Source organism: Pyrgilauda ruficollis, unplaced genomic scaffold (genome assembly GCF_017590135.1).
Source record: "Pyrgilauda ruficollis isolate IOZ18807 unplaced genomic scaffold, ASM1759013v1 scaffold47, whole genome shotgun sequence".
NCBI lineage: Eukaryota > Metazoa > Chordata > Aves > Passeriformes > Passeridae > Pyrgilauda > Pyrgilauda ruficollis.
The window spans coordinates 4,129,472-4,146,625 of NW_024526266.1; the positions used below are offsets into that span (position 1 = coordinate 4,129,472).

Below are 17,154 nucleotides of genomic sequence, written 5' to 3' on the forward strand. Positions count from 1 at the left end.
TACTCTGTTGACCCTGTGGGTACTCCGGGCTATCAGCCTGCTTTGGTTGTGGAGCATCCCCACCAATTTCATGCGAACATGACACAGTGCTAGAAGTCACTGTCGCCTTTCCCGCCGCTGCCCCGCGCTGAGGGGAGCGCGGCCGCCGCCATGTCCCAGGCGGACCCCGAGCTGCTGCTGCGGGAGCTGGACGGCTGGGACTGGGAGCTCTGCCGCCGGGAGCTGCCCGCCGTGCTGCCCCGGCTCCTGATATCCTTCCCAGCAGGGCTCTGGGGTGGCTGTGGGAAAGGCACAGGAGTGGTGTTGGAGTGGGGAGTGTGTGCATTCTTCGGAGTTCCGCGGCTCCACCGAATGTGTGTGAGGGAGAGCGGTGCGACCTTTGTGAGGGGCCGGGTGCCGGGAGTTTCGCCTGGAGACGGGTACAGCTTTTCTCTGGAATAAAAGATTCATAGAATCTAGAACATCGCCTGTGGTTCATTTAGCACTAGATAATCCCCGACACATCTCTCACCCTTTCTTTAACGTTTTTACTCAATGTATGAAGAGTCTGAGGACTGGACTGAGCATATTCGTAAGTAATGGCTAAGACGTGCCTCTTCCTGTGGAGCCCCGTATTGCAATTGCATTAAAATTAAAATCACTGCAGTGCTTAAAATACTTCTGCTACAACTTTTCAGAGTCTTCAGCAATCCTGCTGGACCTTCCTTGTACACTCCACTAACTGCATGTTTTTAAATGCCCCTTTACTAACTCTGCATCTAAGGCTGCTTTTTCCTTTCTGCTGCTGCTGATCTTTAAATGCACAAAAAAGGGTGTTTTTCATCCGGTGTTTTCCTGTCTTTTGGGTTGTTATCTTCCGAGTGACAAAGCTAATAGTTTAAAGAAAATTAGGCTTATGTGTAACTCTTTATGAGTGTTGCTAAAACTGTTACATTGGATATTATGTTGCATTGTAAAATGTGCTGCTATTTGCAATTTGGAATGGGGCAAATACTGGATCTGTAGGCTGGCAGTTGTGCCCAGCCTTCAACTAGGTTTGGTCAGGTGTGCTGCTATTTTTGATGGGTTTGTGCATGTTGGAGCTATTAGAGTTACTTGATTTTTCGGATAATATATGTGTGTTTTCATGCATTTCAGATAAGGCAAATGCTCTGTTGCCTGTCTACAAATCAAGTACCTGATTTGTTTTTGCTTTCTGTGGTTCTTTATTTCCTCTGGTAGGTTGCTGTATATTTCTGAGAATTACACATTGTAAATGTTTTTCTTTGCAGGTATTTTGAGGATCCTGACTGAAATGTTTTTGCCACATATCAGCCTTGAAGATGTGGAACGAATTTTTTTCTCAAAAGTATTACCTAAGGTAGGACAGCTTCTGTTAACTGTGGAATTGTCTGTCAGTCCAGTGTTAGAACCTGCTTAGGTTGCAGTGATTCTTCTTTTGGGATTGCACAATATCTATGGGATACAAAAATTGAAATTTACTAGTTTAGAGTTTTCAGTGTTGTGTTGAATTGTTTCTGTGATTGTTCTCGTTCTTTACAGTAGGGACAGAATCAAATATACAATGTTCTGCTTTCTATATTCAGCAACATTTTTTTCTGAGAAGATTGGGCTTTTTATAAAATTACCAAGGTGGAGAATTTTTAAGTGAGAGAGCTTCTTAGTAAGCTGAAGAGCTCAACACTCCAATATCACAAATGAGTGTTGTGAAATTTGTGAATTAATATAGTGAATAATCTTTTAGACCATACTGACCTCACACGTGTTTTCTTTTTTGATTAAATGATGGGGAATTTTGTGCCATAGGTATATTAAAATCGTGCTTGCATTTTAAGTGAAATAAAGAGGTGCCAATCAATAACTTAAGTTTCTGACTCAGAAACTGATTTAAGTTTCAAGACTCAGCGTGTCCATTTTAAGAGCCAGTAAAAAATGGCCACTTAATTTTCCTCTTATTTTTTGTCAAGTAACAAATTTTTGGAGATTACAAGAAAATTGTCTCATAATAGGCATATCCTGAAAAAGGACCACTGTTTGTCCTGCATGTGCCTCACTTTCTTTGCAGTCTCAAAAGTAACACTCATCCAAAAACCTCAATTAAAGCAGGAATAGATGTTGCCTGTATAGCACAAACTTTTTTTTCAATGTATTCAAAATGTTAATCATGATTCTCAACAAACAAGTATTTTTTTATGAGACAAATGAAAGTATTTTTTAAATTATATGGCTTTAACTAAGTAAAAAATGTTTGGTAGAATAATATAATATATTACATTTAATAAATAATATGAAATAATATATTATTTCATATATGTTATAATATATATGAAATATTAATGAATTATATATTTCAAGCAAATTAGGTGTGAAGCTTGTTTTAGCAACAGATCTTAGAAAAAATAACAGCTACAGTATCTCCTGTCTATTTTATATATATATATATATAAATAAAAATAGTTTTTTGCTTCTTGTTATATCATGCTTTATGACTGAAATGCTGGAAAGTGTTTTCTGCTGTAAGTTCTCTCTGTACCTCCCTGCCAAGGCAGCAAGTAGGTATAGAATGGTATTATTATTTGTTATTTTTGTTTAATCTTATTATTACGTGTACATTTGTAAGTAAAATGTTTTGGTTTTGTTGTGTTCTGCCAGACTCTACAGTTCTTTGACAACCTGATGTGTGAATTATCCAGCAAGGCCAAAGGACTGACCAGCCAGAGTACAGAGGCATGCAGTACTGTGAGGAATCTGCTACAGGCAAGTCCCGTCACATAAGCTGTCAAAATAAAATTTACATCACTCTTTGCTTTTACCTAAACTACTAAAAGGTTTTTAGAATGTTTTTGCCAGCTACTGGTGGTTAAAATGGGATTTAATCTTCCTTTGTAGTTGAAGTTCAGTTAATATTTTGTAAATTATTTGATTACATCTAGCGTGTGATGCTAATAGTAATTTTAAAAAATCATCTCACATTCTGCTCCAAGTCCCTCCTGCAGATGGAATGTGACTCCCCATATTTAAAGAGTGAACCTGACCCCTGTTTATACATATGTCACTTCATTCTGAATTTTAACATTTTTGTAAATTGAGAACAATAGTGAAAGAAATCAGGAGTTTTCATAGAGGATGGTATTGGAGAAAAGCTCTGGAGCTTCATTCATCTTTAACAAACTCCTTATTATGCAAACAGCAGTGAACTTTGAATGCTGTGAAAATCCAGGTGTATTTGAGCTAAGAAAAGATGCTTTTGGAGGTATTGCAGGAGTGATTGATGTTCAGTTTCATCTCAGACGGTGGTGCAGCTGCTGGAGACGCTGACGGGCTGCGTGCGCTGCGTGTGCTCGGTGCAGGAGCTGTCCCTGCAGAGCATCCGCTCCCTCCCTCCCTCCGTGCTCTGCGTGGTGAAGAGCACCTTCACACACTGCAAGGTAGGGCTCTGCTGGGAGCACACAAATCCTGCTGCTCCTTGGCTTTTGGGAAACACTTCGCAAGAAGATCTTATTTTGAAATCATACTGTTGTTGAAGTATAGTTGTAAGGTGATGCCACTGTGGGGAATAATGTGCTTTGACTCCATGATTCAGAAGGTTGACCAATTGTTTTATTAAGCTATACTATATTATATTAATACTACACTAAATTACATATTAAAGAACACTATATTAAAAGAGATACTAAAGAAAAACATGTGACTGTCTGCAGGCAGCCAGGACACAGCTTTGATCCAATTGGCCAAGGAATCCAAACAACCTTCATCGATGTCCAATTAACAAATCACTTTGGGTAAACAATCTCCATAACACATTCCACGTGTGCCAAACAACAGGAGTAGTGAATAGAGAAAGAATTGTTTTCTCTTCTTCTCTGAGGTTCTCACTGCCTTCCCCAGGAAAAATCCTGGGAGAGAGAATTATGTCTCTCTCTGTTCAGAGAATGTGAATACCACATTAAAGTATTATTCTTTTAATTTTAGTTGTTAAGTCGTTTTCAGAATGCACTTAGTGCACAAGTACAAAGATGATTTTTCAGCTGTCTGCCCAGCAAATCTGACCTGCTAGTGAGAGGCTCAGACTGGGCTATTTCCATCCTTTGCATCAGTGTTAACTGAACATTCTGCTCAGGAGCAGAGTGCTCTGAGGGATCTGTGCAGTCCTGATGGCTACAGTATTTACAGAGCTACAAATGGCAAGTCCCAGAGTGGGTTGAAAGTTGAGATTAGCAGCTTTATGTTGGTTACAGTGAGCAGTGTGTATCAGTTTCAGATATGGACTGATCTGGATTTTCAGGTGCAACAGTAATTCCTTCTAATCATTGAAAATAAAACAAGATTATCATAAGGACACTAACTTTTTGTTGCCTTCCGTCTTCACTTTTAATATTTCTTTCTTATGGGAACATTTACATCAGTTTTCCATGTCAGGACTCCAACTCAGGTGCCATATCTTTATGTAGTAATTCGAATTTGAAAGTATTGGGAAGTCTTGGCATGCTACTTCCTTTGCTGCTGACCTTGTCCTGTTTGGTTCAGAAATATGATCTGAGGTTCATACATGGAGGCCTCATCCAGAGCCCCCTAAACTCACAAGAGCCTGTCAGACCTTGTTAGTTTCCCACGAGCTGCAGGTGAACATATTTTACATGGAGTGCTCAGGGGCTGTCTATTGAGTTAAAGTAGGTACATCTGTGCCTTGTTCTTTTTTTTCCAGAGAAATGTATGGCAAAGCCCTTGGAAACTGTTTTCTGCATCTGAAAAATCGGGCTGTGAGTCCTGAGCTGTTTTACAAACCTCTTCCTCCCCATTTCAGGACAGTGAATCAGTGTACTATGGGCACCTGCACTTAATTTCTGACCTCCTACAATCCATGTTCAAGGAAACTTACTCCCTTCAGAAACAGCTGATGGAACTGGTTGATCTGATTTCCATAGGCTCTGCTTCCACTGAAGATGACATCACATATATGGTGTCAGGTATACATGGATTTGATACTTTAATCTTGCTCAGTCTTTTTTTTCTTTGGAGAGTATGTTTGAAATTTTAAAACAGGTTTCTGAGTATGCTCAGTCCTGACCAGTTTTTCAGAAAGCAGCATTTTGAACCTGAAATATTTCCATTTTTCTCCTGAAGCTGTAGGAATGTTATGTAGATTTATAGGACAGGGGCAGCACCTAAAAACTGAGCCATTTTCCTAATTCATGTCAGTGTGTTGGTATTCTCTCAGTATTCTCTTGGGATTGCTGTGAGCTCATAAATCTGATTTAACTCTGTTGCTGCTGCTGTTATTTCCTTAGTAATCCACAGTGTGCTGGAGATCTGCTCTGTCATTTCCAACATGGACCATGCTCTTCATGCCAATACATGGAAGTTCATAATCAAGTATGTAGCTAAACTCTTTGGGTTTTATTGTGTTGCAGTTTTTAATAATGAATATCTCATTTGTTTTGTGCTCAGAGTTTCTAATCAAATTAAAATTAGAGAATTCAATGTAGCTATTTAGTAAGGAAATTTAGAAATTTAGCTAGGAGGTATTATTAAAGCACTGCCAGTGAAAGTAGGTAGGAATTGGTATGAAAAGTAATAGAAACTTGACTTTCTGTACTGCAATGCAGAAGAAAATTTGCAGCATGGTTGTCTGAGTGAGGAGCATTAAGAGGTCTGACCTGCAGTTCTGTAGATGTTTTTGGCTTGAGTTGGCTGTCTCAAACTTCCATCCTGCCTCTGCCCTGGCTTTCAGCCATGGCCATGGAGAGGATAGTTCTCTCTGTGCTTCTGCTTTCAGTGTTCATGGATATTGCACCAATCACTGCTGTGTAAAAGGCTAAATAGAGGAATTAGTTATTTGGATTTGTAAGAACTCCTTGCACAATCACTTCTGACAATTAAATACCTGGTTATATTCCTGTCTTTCAGGCAAAGCCTGAAGCATCACTCCCTGCTGCAGTGCCACCTGAAGCACAGTGACATCCTCAGTGGCCTGTGCAAGGACATTCTTCTTTCTTTTGACTCCTGTTTGCAGCTGGCTGAGCAAATGAAGGTGTCAGAAATACAGGTGAGTAAAAAAGCTCCCAAAGCTGCCATGAACCTGAGGAGGAGAAATTCTTTGTGCTGTATTATTGCTTGGAGTAATTTGGTTTGGCTTTTTTGGGGTTTTCTTTATTTCATGACAGAATACCTTTGAAGCCACGTGAAAATAAGGCCCACAGCTGTTGTAGATTGAGGATGTTTAAGTGAGACACTAAGTTTTCACTGTGCTATGTGAGAATTTTTTTGTGTTTCCTAAACTGACAATAGAAATTCTTTGTGCTGTATTATTGCTTGGAGTAATTTGGTTTGGCTTTTTTGGGGTTTTCTTTATTTCATGACAGAATACCTTTGAAGCCACGTGAAAATAAGGCCCACAGCTTTGTGTAGATTGAGGATGTTTTAGTGAGACACTAAGTTTCCAGCATGCTATGTGAGAACTTTTTTCTATTTCCTAAACTGACAATGTCCCAAGGTCAGGCAAATCCTTAATATTGCTCTGAAAGTGCTGAAGCATACATACTGAATATTTTTAAAGTTTTCCCCCCTTAGCTTTAGAGTCTGTGGAGAATAAAATGTGAAATAGGTTTTGAACACTGTTAGCAATCTAAATTCCTATTTTACTCTATAGTAATTACTCTCTATTAACTTTTGAACTGCTTCCTTTGGACAGGAGGGCACTGACTTCAGGCTGTTCCAGAAGACAGTGAAACTGTGCAGGTTCTTTGCAAATTCCCTGGTACACTACACCAAGGTAGGTTTTAATATTTCAATTCTATCTTAGTATTAAATTTAAGCCTCTGGTCTGCAAATGGAATAATTTTGTATTGTGTTATATCTTAATGATTTACAGCTATCCTGTATGGGCAGTATAATTAAAATCCATGCATAACCTGCTTTAGTTCTTCCACCTGTAAATACTCACAAGCCTGTGCAGGGTTACTGCTGGGATTTTCCCAGAAAAATAAACTGGAACTGGTTGTTTCATGCAGTGGCACTGAGGAGTTGGTAGGAGATGTGCAGTAATTCATGTAATTAATCATGGATTTTATTTTAAAAGTACCACTCAAAATTGATGGCTTTTGCAGGAATTTCGTGCCTGCCTCTCTGATTCCTGTTCTCAGTTACATCAGCTCTTTCTTCAGATATACAGGTATGTGAAGTACAAATAATTGATTATTGATAGTATCTTAATAACATTTCAATATTGCATTCTTAAATTACAAATATTTTGAGATGTAAAAATGCACTTCTCATTCCAGAGTTACCATCTTTTTTCATGTACAGAAAGCTAAAATATTTTTAATCAATTAAGTGGTTTAGTGTTTTATAGTTACCTTAAACCCCATTCTTGATCAATACTCTCCATGTCCCATAATGACAAACCATTAACTTTGTTGCAAGTATTTATGCAAGATTTATTAACAAATTATGTGTAGCATATGCAGAAAAAAAATTGTACAACTAAAGGCAGGTGTCAGCAGTGCTTTTTGACAGCTTATTTCTACTTTAAGACAAACCTTGTAAAAATTTGTCCTGGAGAAAGAGGGGATCAAAAAGAGTGTTCTGAAATTTTTCATAACTTTACTGTTGTATTAATAATTTTGTGGAATTTCACAGCAGGACTCTGCTTTTCCTGGAAGCAGATGCTCTTATAATGCTGCACTTATCAATGTCTGCAAGTGGTTTATCACTTTCCTTTCAAAAAGTTTGGTTTCTGCAGTGGTGGAGAAGCATAAGAGAACCCAGACTTTATATTAATAATTGTTTATTCTATGAAACCAGAGGGCTGATTTCTGCCCTTTCTGCCCTTTCCTTTGTTGGAATTCACACCAGGCTCTGTGGTGAGCTGTGCACTTGAGTTCACTGCAATGCTCCACTGCAAGATTGGGTGGAATTTTTTTATGAGTTTCTTCTTCTAAGTTTACTCCCCTTGTAGGTTTTTCTCAAGTGGAAGGTTATAAATTTTTATTTACTCAGGGAAACTGAGTGGGATTTTTGAGTAGGAAAGTAGCATTTTTACAGTTCACTTTATAAGCTGCAGGAGTAGAAGGTTTTAATTTCATGATCTCTTGCTTTATTCTCATATTGTTTCTTTTTTCTTTTATTGCCCAAGGTGGTTTTTCTCCTCTTCAGAGAAACTGTGATACCTTTTTAGGGTCATGTGTTAAGTTAGTGCTGTGATATTTATGGCTGTAAAATCGTGTATAAAGGCATTTTCTTGGCTTTTCCCTTTCACTTGACTCTTTGTGATCTGATATGTTTCTTCTGAGAGACGTTATGTATTTTACACACATTTTCTGTGTGTAAGGTTTTCTTTAAATGGTTAGTAAAATATTGGATTGTGATGCTTATTTTAAAGGCTAGATGCAGAGTTGTAACTCTTGGGCTATAACAGATATTCTAAAATGGGGAGCCTTTTCTGTCTTTTATTTCACAGGAACAAGGAAATAATGAATTTGCCTTTTTATAGTTCTTTTGGAGAAAAGTAGTATTGCTGATAATGCTACTGAGAATATTTAACTTCTTTTTTTTTTTTTTCATTCTCCCTCAGCAAATTTCCTCCCAGTCTTTATGCTCCAGAGATCTTGGAAGTTCATCAAGATGAAATATCCCAGGTTTTTCTTGTGGCTCTGGACCCTCTCATCACCCAGCTCCTTCCTTTTAGTCCTTTCATGGAACAAGTGTTAAGTGAAAATTTAGGTGGGTTGAAAGTACACTCCCAGTGTTGTCTGAGGGATCAGCATTGACATTTTGACTTTCTGGACCATAATATTCTGTACTCACTTGCTTGTCTCTGGTTCTTCTGTAAGTGCTGTGACAGAGCTGATTGCCTGCTAACTTGGATGGATTTTATGACAGATAGTTTATGTTGTTGCTGGATTCAACTTTTCCAAAGTACTCACAGCAACTGCACTGTTAATCTGATTAACAGAAATCCTGTCAATTCTGCTCTTTTGCATAATTTCAATCCACATTTGCCACAAACTTTCAAAGTAAGATGGATTTTTTTTCTGCTGTTCTGTTGGTAGGGGAAGACAGCTTTTTTTTTAATAAAGTAAATATTTTCTGTGAAAAGTAGCATGCCTGGGAAAATATCAGCTTTTTGTTTCAACAAGCTCTTCTTCTTGATTTCTGCCCTGACCAGCATCTCACAATTCTGAGATAGCTCATCAGTTTGCCTCTACACTTGCTTAAAAGCCAGTTTACACACACTGTAAGTATATCCAGGCAACTTACTTCACATTTGAAATCCAAACTTCTACAGGTCTCCCTCCTGAGCAGCAGCTGCCCCAGTGTCTCCTCCTGCTTACCATAATGGACAAGCTGTCCTCTCAGCCAGAAGAAGTGCAAACTCTCTGGAACACAGGAAAAAGGTACTAAAAAGGTTTTTGTTGTAGCTCTTCACCACAGCAGTCAAACAGGCTCAGTCAAAAGGGGCTCAGCTGCTGGAGCTTCCTTTGCAACTGAACTTGGAAAATTGTCACTATGGATTTCCATCCTTATGCCAAGACTAACAGGATCTGATGCTCATTGCCTCAGGAGTGAAGGATACAGACAGAGATGTCTTTGTTTTTTCAGGGAAGGAGTGGTTTTTAGAGTGCTTGTAGGGCAGGAATAAGGCTCTGAATGTAATTTGTTGATACTTCACTAAGTTAAAGTCTCACACTTTTATGCCTGAACCCTCTAATAATCACCCAAACTGGTAAAAGAGGAAGGCAGTCAGCAACGTAAATCTGGCGTAAAAGCACTGAAGTTATTGCTATCTTTTCTGCCTGAAGACAAAGATTTTGTAATACCAATGTTGCTTGCAGGATTTGGGACATACATATCTGTAACCAAACTGTTCTTTTTTTTTGTTTGGTTTTTTTTCCTTTCCCTCTTGCAGCCTGTCTTTGTTTTCAGCTCTCTTCCTCAGTTTCCAGCAATGCTGTGGGGAGCTTTCCCTCCCTGTCTGTGTGCCAGAGGTGGTCAGTACGGGACAGCCAGCAATTCCCATCACCCTCTATCACTATGTCTGTGTCCACCTGTGCTCCTTCATTGCCTCCACACTCCCATCACACTTCCCTCAGCTGGTAAGATTGGGTTTTGCTTAGCAGTTCTTCAGCTCTTTTGGCACATAGGTGCTTCTTAAAAGGAATGGGCTCTTTCTAATGATGTGGCTCTGAAAAGACACTCAGAGAGAACCATCTCAGAGACAGTTTTGTAGGAATCAGCTGTGGCACAGTTGCATGGCTGGAGTTCAGTTACACAGCAAATGTCCTTCTGGGAAAGGGGAAAAGAAAGCTCTTGAGGACCTCAGTGGTCTTGGCAATTTTTATTCTCTTTCAGAAGGTCAGGTTGTTATAAAAGTTCAGTGCTTTCTTTTCTGTGGTATTGAGGTTGTGATAATTTTCCTGTTTCCCCTCAGGAGCGTGCCCTGCTGGAAGCTGTGCTGGGTCCCAGTATGATCACATCTCTGCTAGCAATGGACTCGTGGTGCTTCCTTGCCCGGTAAGATGCTCCTAGAACAAGTCAAGCAGGTTTTCCACAGATCCACTTCATTCTGTTGTTGTACATAACTTGCAGTTTGCTTGGGAGAGATTTTTGTAAGACAGAATTGTCCCAGAATTGGATTATTTTCAGATACAGAACATATTTTGAAAATTAGGAGTAGAAATGGCATAGCCATTTTTATGTTCTTGCAAGCAAGAGGAACACAGCTTCTCTCTTTAATAATTGATTTTTGAAATGGTTGTCTCAAGTAAATTGTGTCTCTGCAAATCAAGTTTAAATATGTTAAAGGAAATTGCAATTTCTCAGACCAGATTTATGATATTTAGTCTGTAGAAGAATAGGAAGTACAGATTCACAAGCTGCTGTCTCTCATGTTTCAGGTATGGAACAGCTGAGCTGTGTGCTCACCACGTTAATGTGATTGCCCACTTGGTAAGAACCTCAGTGATGTTTGCAGTTTGGCACCAATTTTAATCTGAGTGCTACTAACAAAGATTCAAATGGAGATTTGAATTCTTCAAACTGGCTTAGTAATTAGCAGAAGCAGTACAGTGAAAATGTAAACCAATATGCCCTGCTTATTTTGTTTACAGTGTTACTGCTGTGATCCCAGATAGCAGCTCTCAGAATATCCTGTACAGAATTTGTTTGCTCAGTGGTGATTTTTCCCTCAGTGTGATGAGGTGCATTACTCTTTTATCCTAATGCAGGTGAAGGCTTGGCCCAGTGACTGCTGCCAGGTCCCTGCCCTGGGTGTGCTGCTGAGGCGAATGCTGTTCCTGATGGCTCCAGAGCATCAGGCAAGTACAGCACCAGCATCTGCTGTTGTCAGTAGAAGAGATTTGAATCAGTGCCCTGTGTTCAAATATTCCCTTTCAGTTCTGGAGAAGTGACAAGATGTTGAGTGCTCACTTGCTGCACTTGCTATTGCATAGTCTAAGTCATTAAGTCACTAAGTTATTACTTACTGTGTGTCCCACTTTGTGCAGGCGTGCTCTTCAAAACAAGAAAAGCACATTGACCTTTCTAAGAGTCTTGCTGGGTAGCAATGAAGTCTTTTTTTTGACAAAGTATGAAAACAGCACATCTCCCAGATTGTGTCCTGTCATTGCATCTGTGACTGATGTGAGTGTTCTCGTGACATCAGGTGTCAAGAGGAGCGTCCTGTCCTGTCAGTGCCTCTCTGTGTGCCCTGGAGGGGCTGAAGCCCTCTCTTCTGCTCACTAGGGCTATTGCTTCAAGCAGCTGAAAGAATCAGTTGCTTAATCATTCTGATGTCCTGTATGAGACAAGGGAGGTGGCAGTTTCTAAACATTTTTCATATAAAAAGATGGATTTTATTGAAATACTTTACACAAATTGTTTCACATAATAAATCTGAAGCAAACGAGCAGCGCATTCTGGTTTCTCATCTTCCGGGCTTATCAAATTGTGTTCTGCTCTGTTTAGATTCTATTACCTTTTGTTTCCAGGTAGAATTTGCTCACAAATTTCCTCCTGAGGAGGTGGAGAACTTGGCTGTGTGGCAGCACGTGTCCCTCAGAGCCCTGAATCCTGACCTTAGGGCACAAGTGGCGTCTCAGCTGTGCACAGCAGGGCTCGCGCGGTGCCGGCAGTGGCTGAACAGCAGCAGTGCCTTGGGAGGGCTCCCACCTGTGGTAAGGAGATCTGCTTCTCTCTGGAAAAAGGAATGAACTCTAGTTTTTCAAGCTGCATGGGCTCTGTTATTCAGTCTGTTGTACAGCTTTTTGCCATGCCTAGCTGGCATATGCGTAAGCAAGAACTCTCATTTTAATGTTTTCTTGCAGTATGCAGCACCTTAGGGCCTCTGCTGTGCTAGTGGAGGCTCTGTGATTCTCTAGTTATTCTAGTTGTTGTTTGCTCTCTAGCTGAGCAGATGTATTTTTCTTCAGAATTTCTCATTTATGCTGTACCTTAGCATACAATTCCTCTTCAGTTTTAAAGTTCTGGCTGGTTTCATGCAGCATCATATCTGAAAGATGCTCACTGGTCTCTTTGATGAGGGAATGTGAGAAACCAGAGGCTTCCACATGAAGTGTCTGCTGCCAGACTTCTCCTGCCAGTGCAGCAAATGACCTGCAGTGTGTGTGAAACTCAGGGAGTAATGGATGGTTTCCCAGCTCTGGAATCTTTGTTGGCTGCTCTCCTGCTGGATTAGCTGTTCTGTACAGCTGAGGCAGCACATTGGGCTTCTTGCCACCTTGTATCAGTTTAGATGTTTCATCTAAATGAGCCTAGGGTTTTGGGTTGGTTTGCATGTAATGTGTTTTGGTTGGTCTTACACATATTTTCCTCCTAGAACACTGCCCTTTCTGTCCTGCTGGCTGCCTGCAGTTCTGCTGATGCCACTCTGGAGGCAGAACTTCAGACATCTGTCTTGGGAGTGCTCAGTCAGTTCTGGTCTTTTCTGCAGGCTAAGCAGGTAAGAGAGTTTGCTGCTCCAGCAGTGAAAGCATGTCTTGGTGCTGTTTCCTGAGGTTGTTGTTACTCATTTGTTTGACTTGGATTGGACTGTTTCAGTAAAGCACAGTGTACCAGTTTGAATTTCCTGAATGTTACATGTATGGTTCCTTGTTACTTCATCTGTTACTCAGTGTCACATTCAGACTTGCTCAAGGAAGAAGCCTGAAATACCTGATTTTACTTCATACCCATTACAAATTTGGTGTATTTTAAATATTCATCAGAATGTGACCAAAACTCAGGGTGATTTGATTAGAGCACGGCCCAGCACATGGAGACACACAGGGCCAGTCACCCTCCTCCCAAGGTGGTCAGGCAGTGTCCTTGTGACCCTGTACCTGTTCATGGCTGCAGCTGCATAAAGGAAAGAAAACAGGGATTTTTATGTCAGGGTTTTCATGCTCCAGATTAAAAAAGAAAGTTTGAGAGTGGGAGTGAAAAGCCAACAATGTGCCCCTTCAGAGATCTTTTCAAACCTCAGCCATTCTGTGAGGACATTTGGCAACTGAAAGTGAAAAGAAATAGTTCAGATAACCTTGAGGTGCTTATTTTAGTGAGTGGTGGAAGGAGAGGAGGGTTAAGAAATGTTCTTCAAAAAAATCAAAGAAAATGGTCTCATAAAATATGACTACCTAGAAATACTGATATGAATATTTCAGTATTTTCTTTTCTGCTTACAATGCAGTCTTTTACATGTTTGAAGTCAGGCTAACAATTTTGGAAAGCTACTGTAACTTGACATTCTCTCTGAAGCAGTTATTCCATGAGCTAAAATGCAGCGTTGCTGATATCTTGTGCTCTCTTTAAGGTCTCAGATGAGCCATGTCTCCAGAAGACACTGTGTTTATTGCTTCACCTTTTGGAATTTTTCATCCAAGCATTAGATGCTCAGCTGATGACCCAGGTAAAAAAAATTCCTAAAACCCCTACCACCACCTTATTAATAATTCACTACATGAAAACCAAGCTCTTTGTGATTTGTTGAAATCTCAAATGAGTTATTTCATGGTCTGGCTTCTCTTAACAAGGAAATAATCTTCCTTGATTACTTTCCTGGCCTTTAAACCAAGCACATGGCATTTTGGTTAACACTGCTTTTGAGAATCCCTTTCCTCTGTAAGATAATTGAGATGTAAGGAAGTGTGATAGAGATCATGCTCATTTCTTTCCAAAATGCACCCTGGCCAGTTTTATTGGAGTTGCAGCATACCTCCTTCAGGTTTCTCAGCTCCATGTGTTTGGATTTAAAGATGAGCCTGCACAGTTTTCACCTGCAGTCTGTCTGAAGGGTTTTGCTGGGGTTTGTCTCGTGCAGGTGTTTGCACTGCAGTCATCCCTGCTCCAACTGCATCCCCCGGATCACGTCCGGCTAGCAATGGTGGATTTTCTGTCTTCCATGGGAAAGGTGTTTATTCCACAAGAAGCACAGGTAAATGGGATTGTGGCCTTAGTGAAATTGCCTTGTCTTTTGATAAAAAATCTTTTATTTAAATATACAGTTAAGGGATCAAGTTCATTAAACAGATACAGGAATTCCAGTGTAGTTGTCTTGGATTAACGGTCTGCAGCAGGTTTATTTTTCATCAAGATGTGCTGAGTGCATGCAAGATGCTTGGAGGTTCAAATGCCAGTCCTTTCTCACTGGTGAGAAGTAACAAGAAGCGAGAATAGAATGTCACCTCCCTCACAGTGGTTCTTTAGCCACTGTGACAGGGCAGTAGCACTCTTGCATTTCCCAAACCTGTCCCTCAGAGCAAGTCTTTAATAATAAATCATGGTGGTGAGATAAGACAACTAACTCCTGGGAACTGATGGCTGTTTGTTCCTGTTGCAGAGGCAGGTTGTGCCCCAGCTGTCCTGTCTGTTTGCCTCTCTGCTGGCTGACCAGACCTGGCTGATTCACCAGCACGCACTGGAGGCATTCACACATTTTGCAGAGGTGAGCAGAGCACAACTCTGGGTGCAGGCATTGGTTCTGTTAACTTCTGTTGTACACAAACTCTCCTGTCTCAAATGTTTGCTGCTCCTCACTGCACAATCTGTTGCACACTGAAAGTGCTGAGGGCTGTGCAATTGGAAGAGATTTCAGGAGCTGGAAGTGAAGAAGGATTGGGCACTGGTTGCTCAGATTGGTTGCAAGAGGGCAGGGACTGTCATAGAGACATCTGTTTTGTTCCCTTGTTAGCATGAATGTACTGAGCAACCAATAACATTTTTGACAGGAAACAAGACATGAAGATGTTGTTCCTTGGTGCCTTAATTCTGAAGAAGCTAAGAACCAAGTTGTTAATTTTCTGGCTAAGGTATGTATATTGTTTAACCATTTCACTGCTATCTTAGTTGATGCTGTTCATCTGCTATCAGCAACACACAGCGTGGGTCTACACTTGCATTATTTGCATGACATTAAGTAACTTTAAAATAAACTGTCTGGTTGAACTTCTCTACTTGATTTAATCAGCAGAATTAGCAACTGCCATTCCTATGCACACTGGTCCTCCAGTACTTTCAACTTAAAAGCAAAGCATTTATTATCCTTAAACAAAAAATACTTATTAAATTTCACTGTTGTTTTTGAAAGAAGTTACCTATGAAAAAGACAGGATTTGATAATCTGGTTTGATTTCCTTCCCCATTTCTGTTGGATCAGTTTCTGAAATCTAAATGAAGGTGTATGAAACATCTCAGTGCCTTTTGCATCTTAGCAGAAGTCCTCTTAGGAGCAGGTGGCTGTTGCTGCAGAACAGTGGCATTGGGAAAGGGGGGGCAGCTGCAACTTGAGGCAGGGCTCTCTGGTTGAGCAGCTTTTTGGCAGTAGATGATTTACAAAAGAACTGGTAGCTGCCAGTGATGCTAACCCAAAGTTCTAGATCACCTCAATCTTTGATCAGAAGAGTGTGTGAGAAATAATATTCTTTGAACTGCACATAAAAATACCTCCCTCTCTCCCTTTTGTTCTGGCCTATAAATTATGCCTGTGAAGCTGCCTGGGTTTAGTTACCTCTCCTGGGGCTTTCTCCCTAGACAAGGCAGGTGCAAGAGACAAGAGAAGCACGAACAGAACGCCTGAAGCAAGAAAGGATTACCTGGAGTGCACAGCTTTTGAAAGTGGATGGAGAATTGGAGTCAACAGGAGAGGTATGTGTTAATTGTTAATTTCTGTCAGTTCTGGGGAGTCTCTGAAAAGCTGAGCTGGCCTTGCTGCCCTGCATGTCCTAAGAAGAAAGGTCACATGCACTCCTGGCCCTTAGTAGGATATCCTCATGGTCTGTAGTGCCTGCCAGGCAGCAAGAACCCTCACAGGACAAGGGACTCTTGCAGCTCTGTTCCACCTAAGGGCTTTCTTGCATTTGGATGAAGACTGATCCCTCAAGTACAGTATTAAATTGATGTTTCATGTTTGCTTAAATCTGCAGCCTGTGGCCAAAAGAGCCTGTCACCCGCCCTCTGAGGAGCAGTACAAGGCAGCAGTAGGCACCATGGAGGGAGCAGTGGAGGCTGTGAAGCTGCTGCTCCAGAAAGGCTCCCCTCCAGGCTGGCTTGCAGTGAAGCTGGAGGCTCTGCACGCAGCCATAGCCACCCTCAGGGACAGGTGTCGGTAGGTGCCCTCAGGGCTTGGGGACAATGACCCAGCTCAGCTCCCTGGTGGGAGGCAGCAGGTGCCTCTGTGCAGGAGTGCTGCAGAAGAAAAGCTGTGCCACGGGGCAGCTCTGCAGAAGTGCTGGCCTTGGTTTGTGTGCCAGGATGGACTGAGGGGTGCAGTGCCGGCCGCTCCTGCACGCCTGATGGGTTTGAGGGACACTACTGGACATCGGAGCTGTGGGTTTGTATATTGCTTGTTCTTTTACTGTGTGGAGATAAACATTCCATGGCACTGTATTCTGAATACTGAGAGGTCTGAATCTGTTGTAAAAGTAGCAGTGACCTTGTTCCTGTCACATGCAGGTACTCCACACTAGGGTGATCCTTTAAAAATAATCTTTATTGGTCACAGTTAAGAGCAGAAAGAACATGGTGCTTAAGCAGTTTGTGGTTGTTCACTGTATGGTTCCTAGCACCTCTTGTGCCATCCATTGACAGAACTATACAAACAGAAATAAATAAGTTGAATAAACTGTACATTCATCTTAAAATAATCTCTTTGCTGAAAAGTTA

The 17,154-nt window shown here is 40.9% G+C and overlaps 1 protein-coding gene across 1 annotated transcript; it reads left to right on the forward strand.

Moving 5' to 3' along the window:
• Positions 1–118: 118 nt before the first annotated feature.
• On the forward strand, positions 119–17,118 carry CUNH1orf112 (chromosome unknown C1orf112 homolog). The gene is made up of 24 exons (XM_041478962.1): positions 119–249; positions 532–571; positions 1,272–1,360; positions 2,653–2,757; positions 3,291–3,428; positions 4,805–4,967; positions 5,289–5,373; positions 5,908–6,046; positions 6,692–6,772; positions 7,107–7,171; positions 8,573–8,721; positions 9,287–9,395; positions 9,908–10,094; positions 10,430–10,512; positions 10,896–10,947; positions 11,226–11,315; positions 11,988–12,173; positions 12,836–12,958; positions 13,808–13,903; positions 14,315–14,428; positions 14,834–14,938; positions 15,222–15,302; positions 16,024–16,137; positions 16,416–17,118. Exons 1-24 carry the CDS (start codon positions 151–153, stop codon positions 16,599–16,601), a joined length of 2,679 nt encoding a protein of 892 aa, XP_041334896.1. The 5' UTR covers positions 119–150; the 3' UTR covers positions 16,602–17,118.
• Positions 17,119–17,154: the final 36 nt, after the last annotated feature.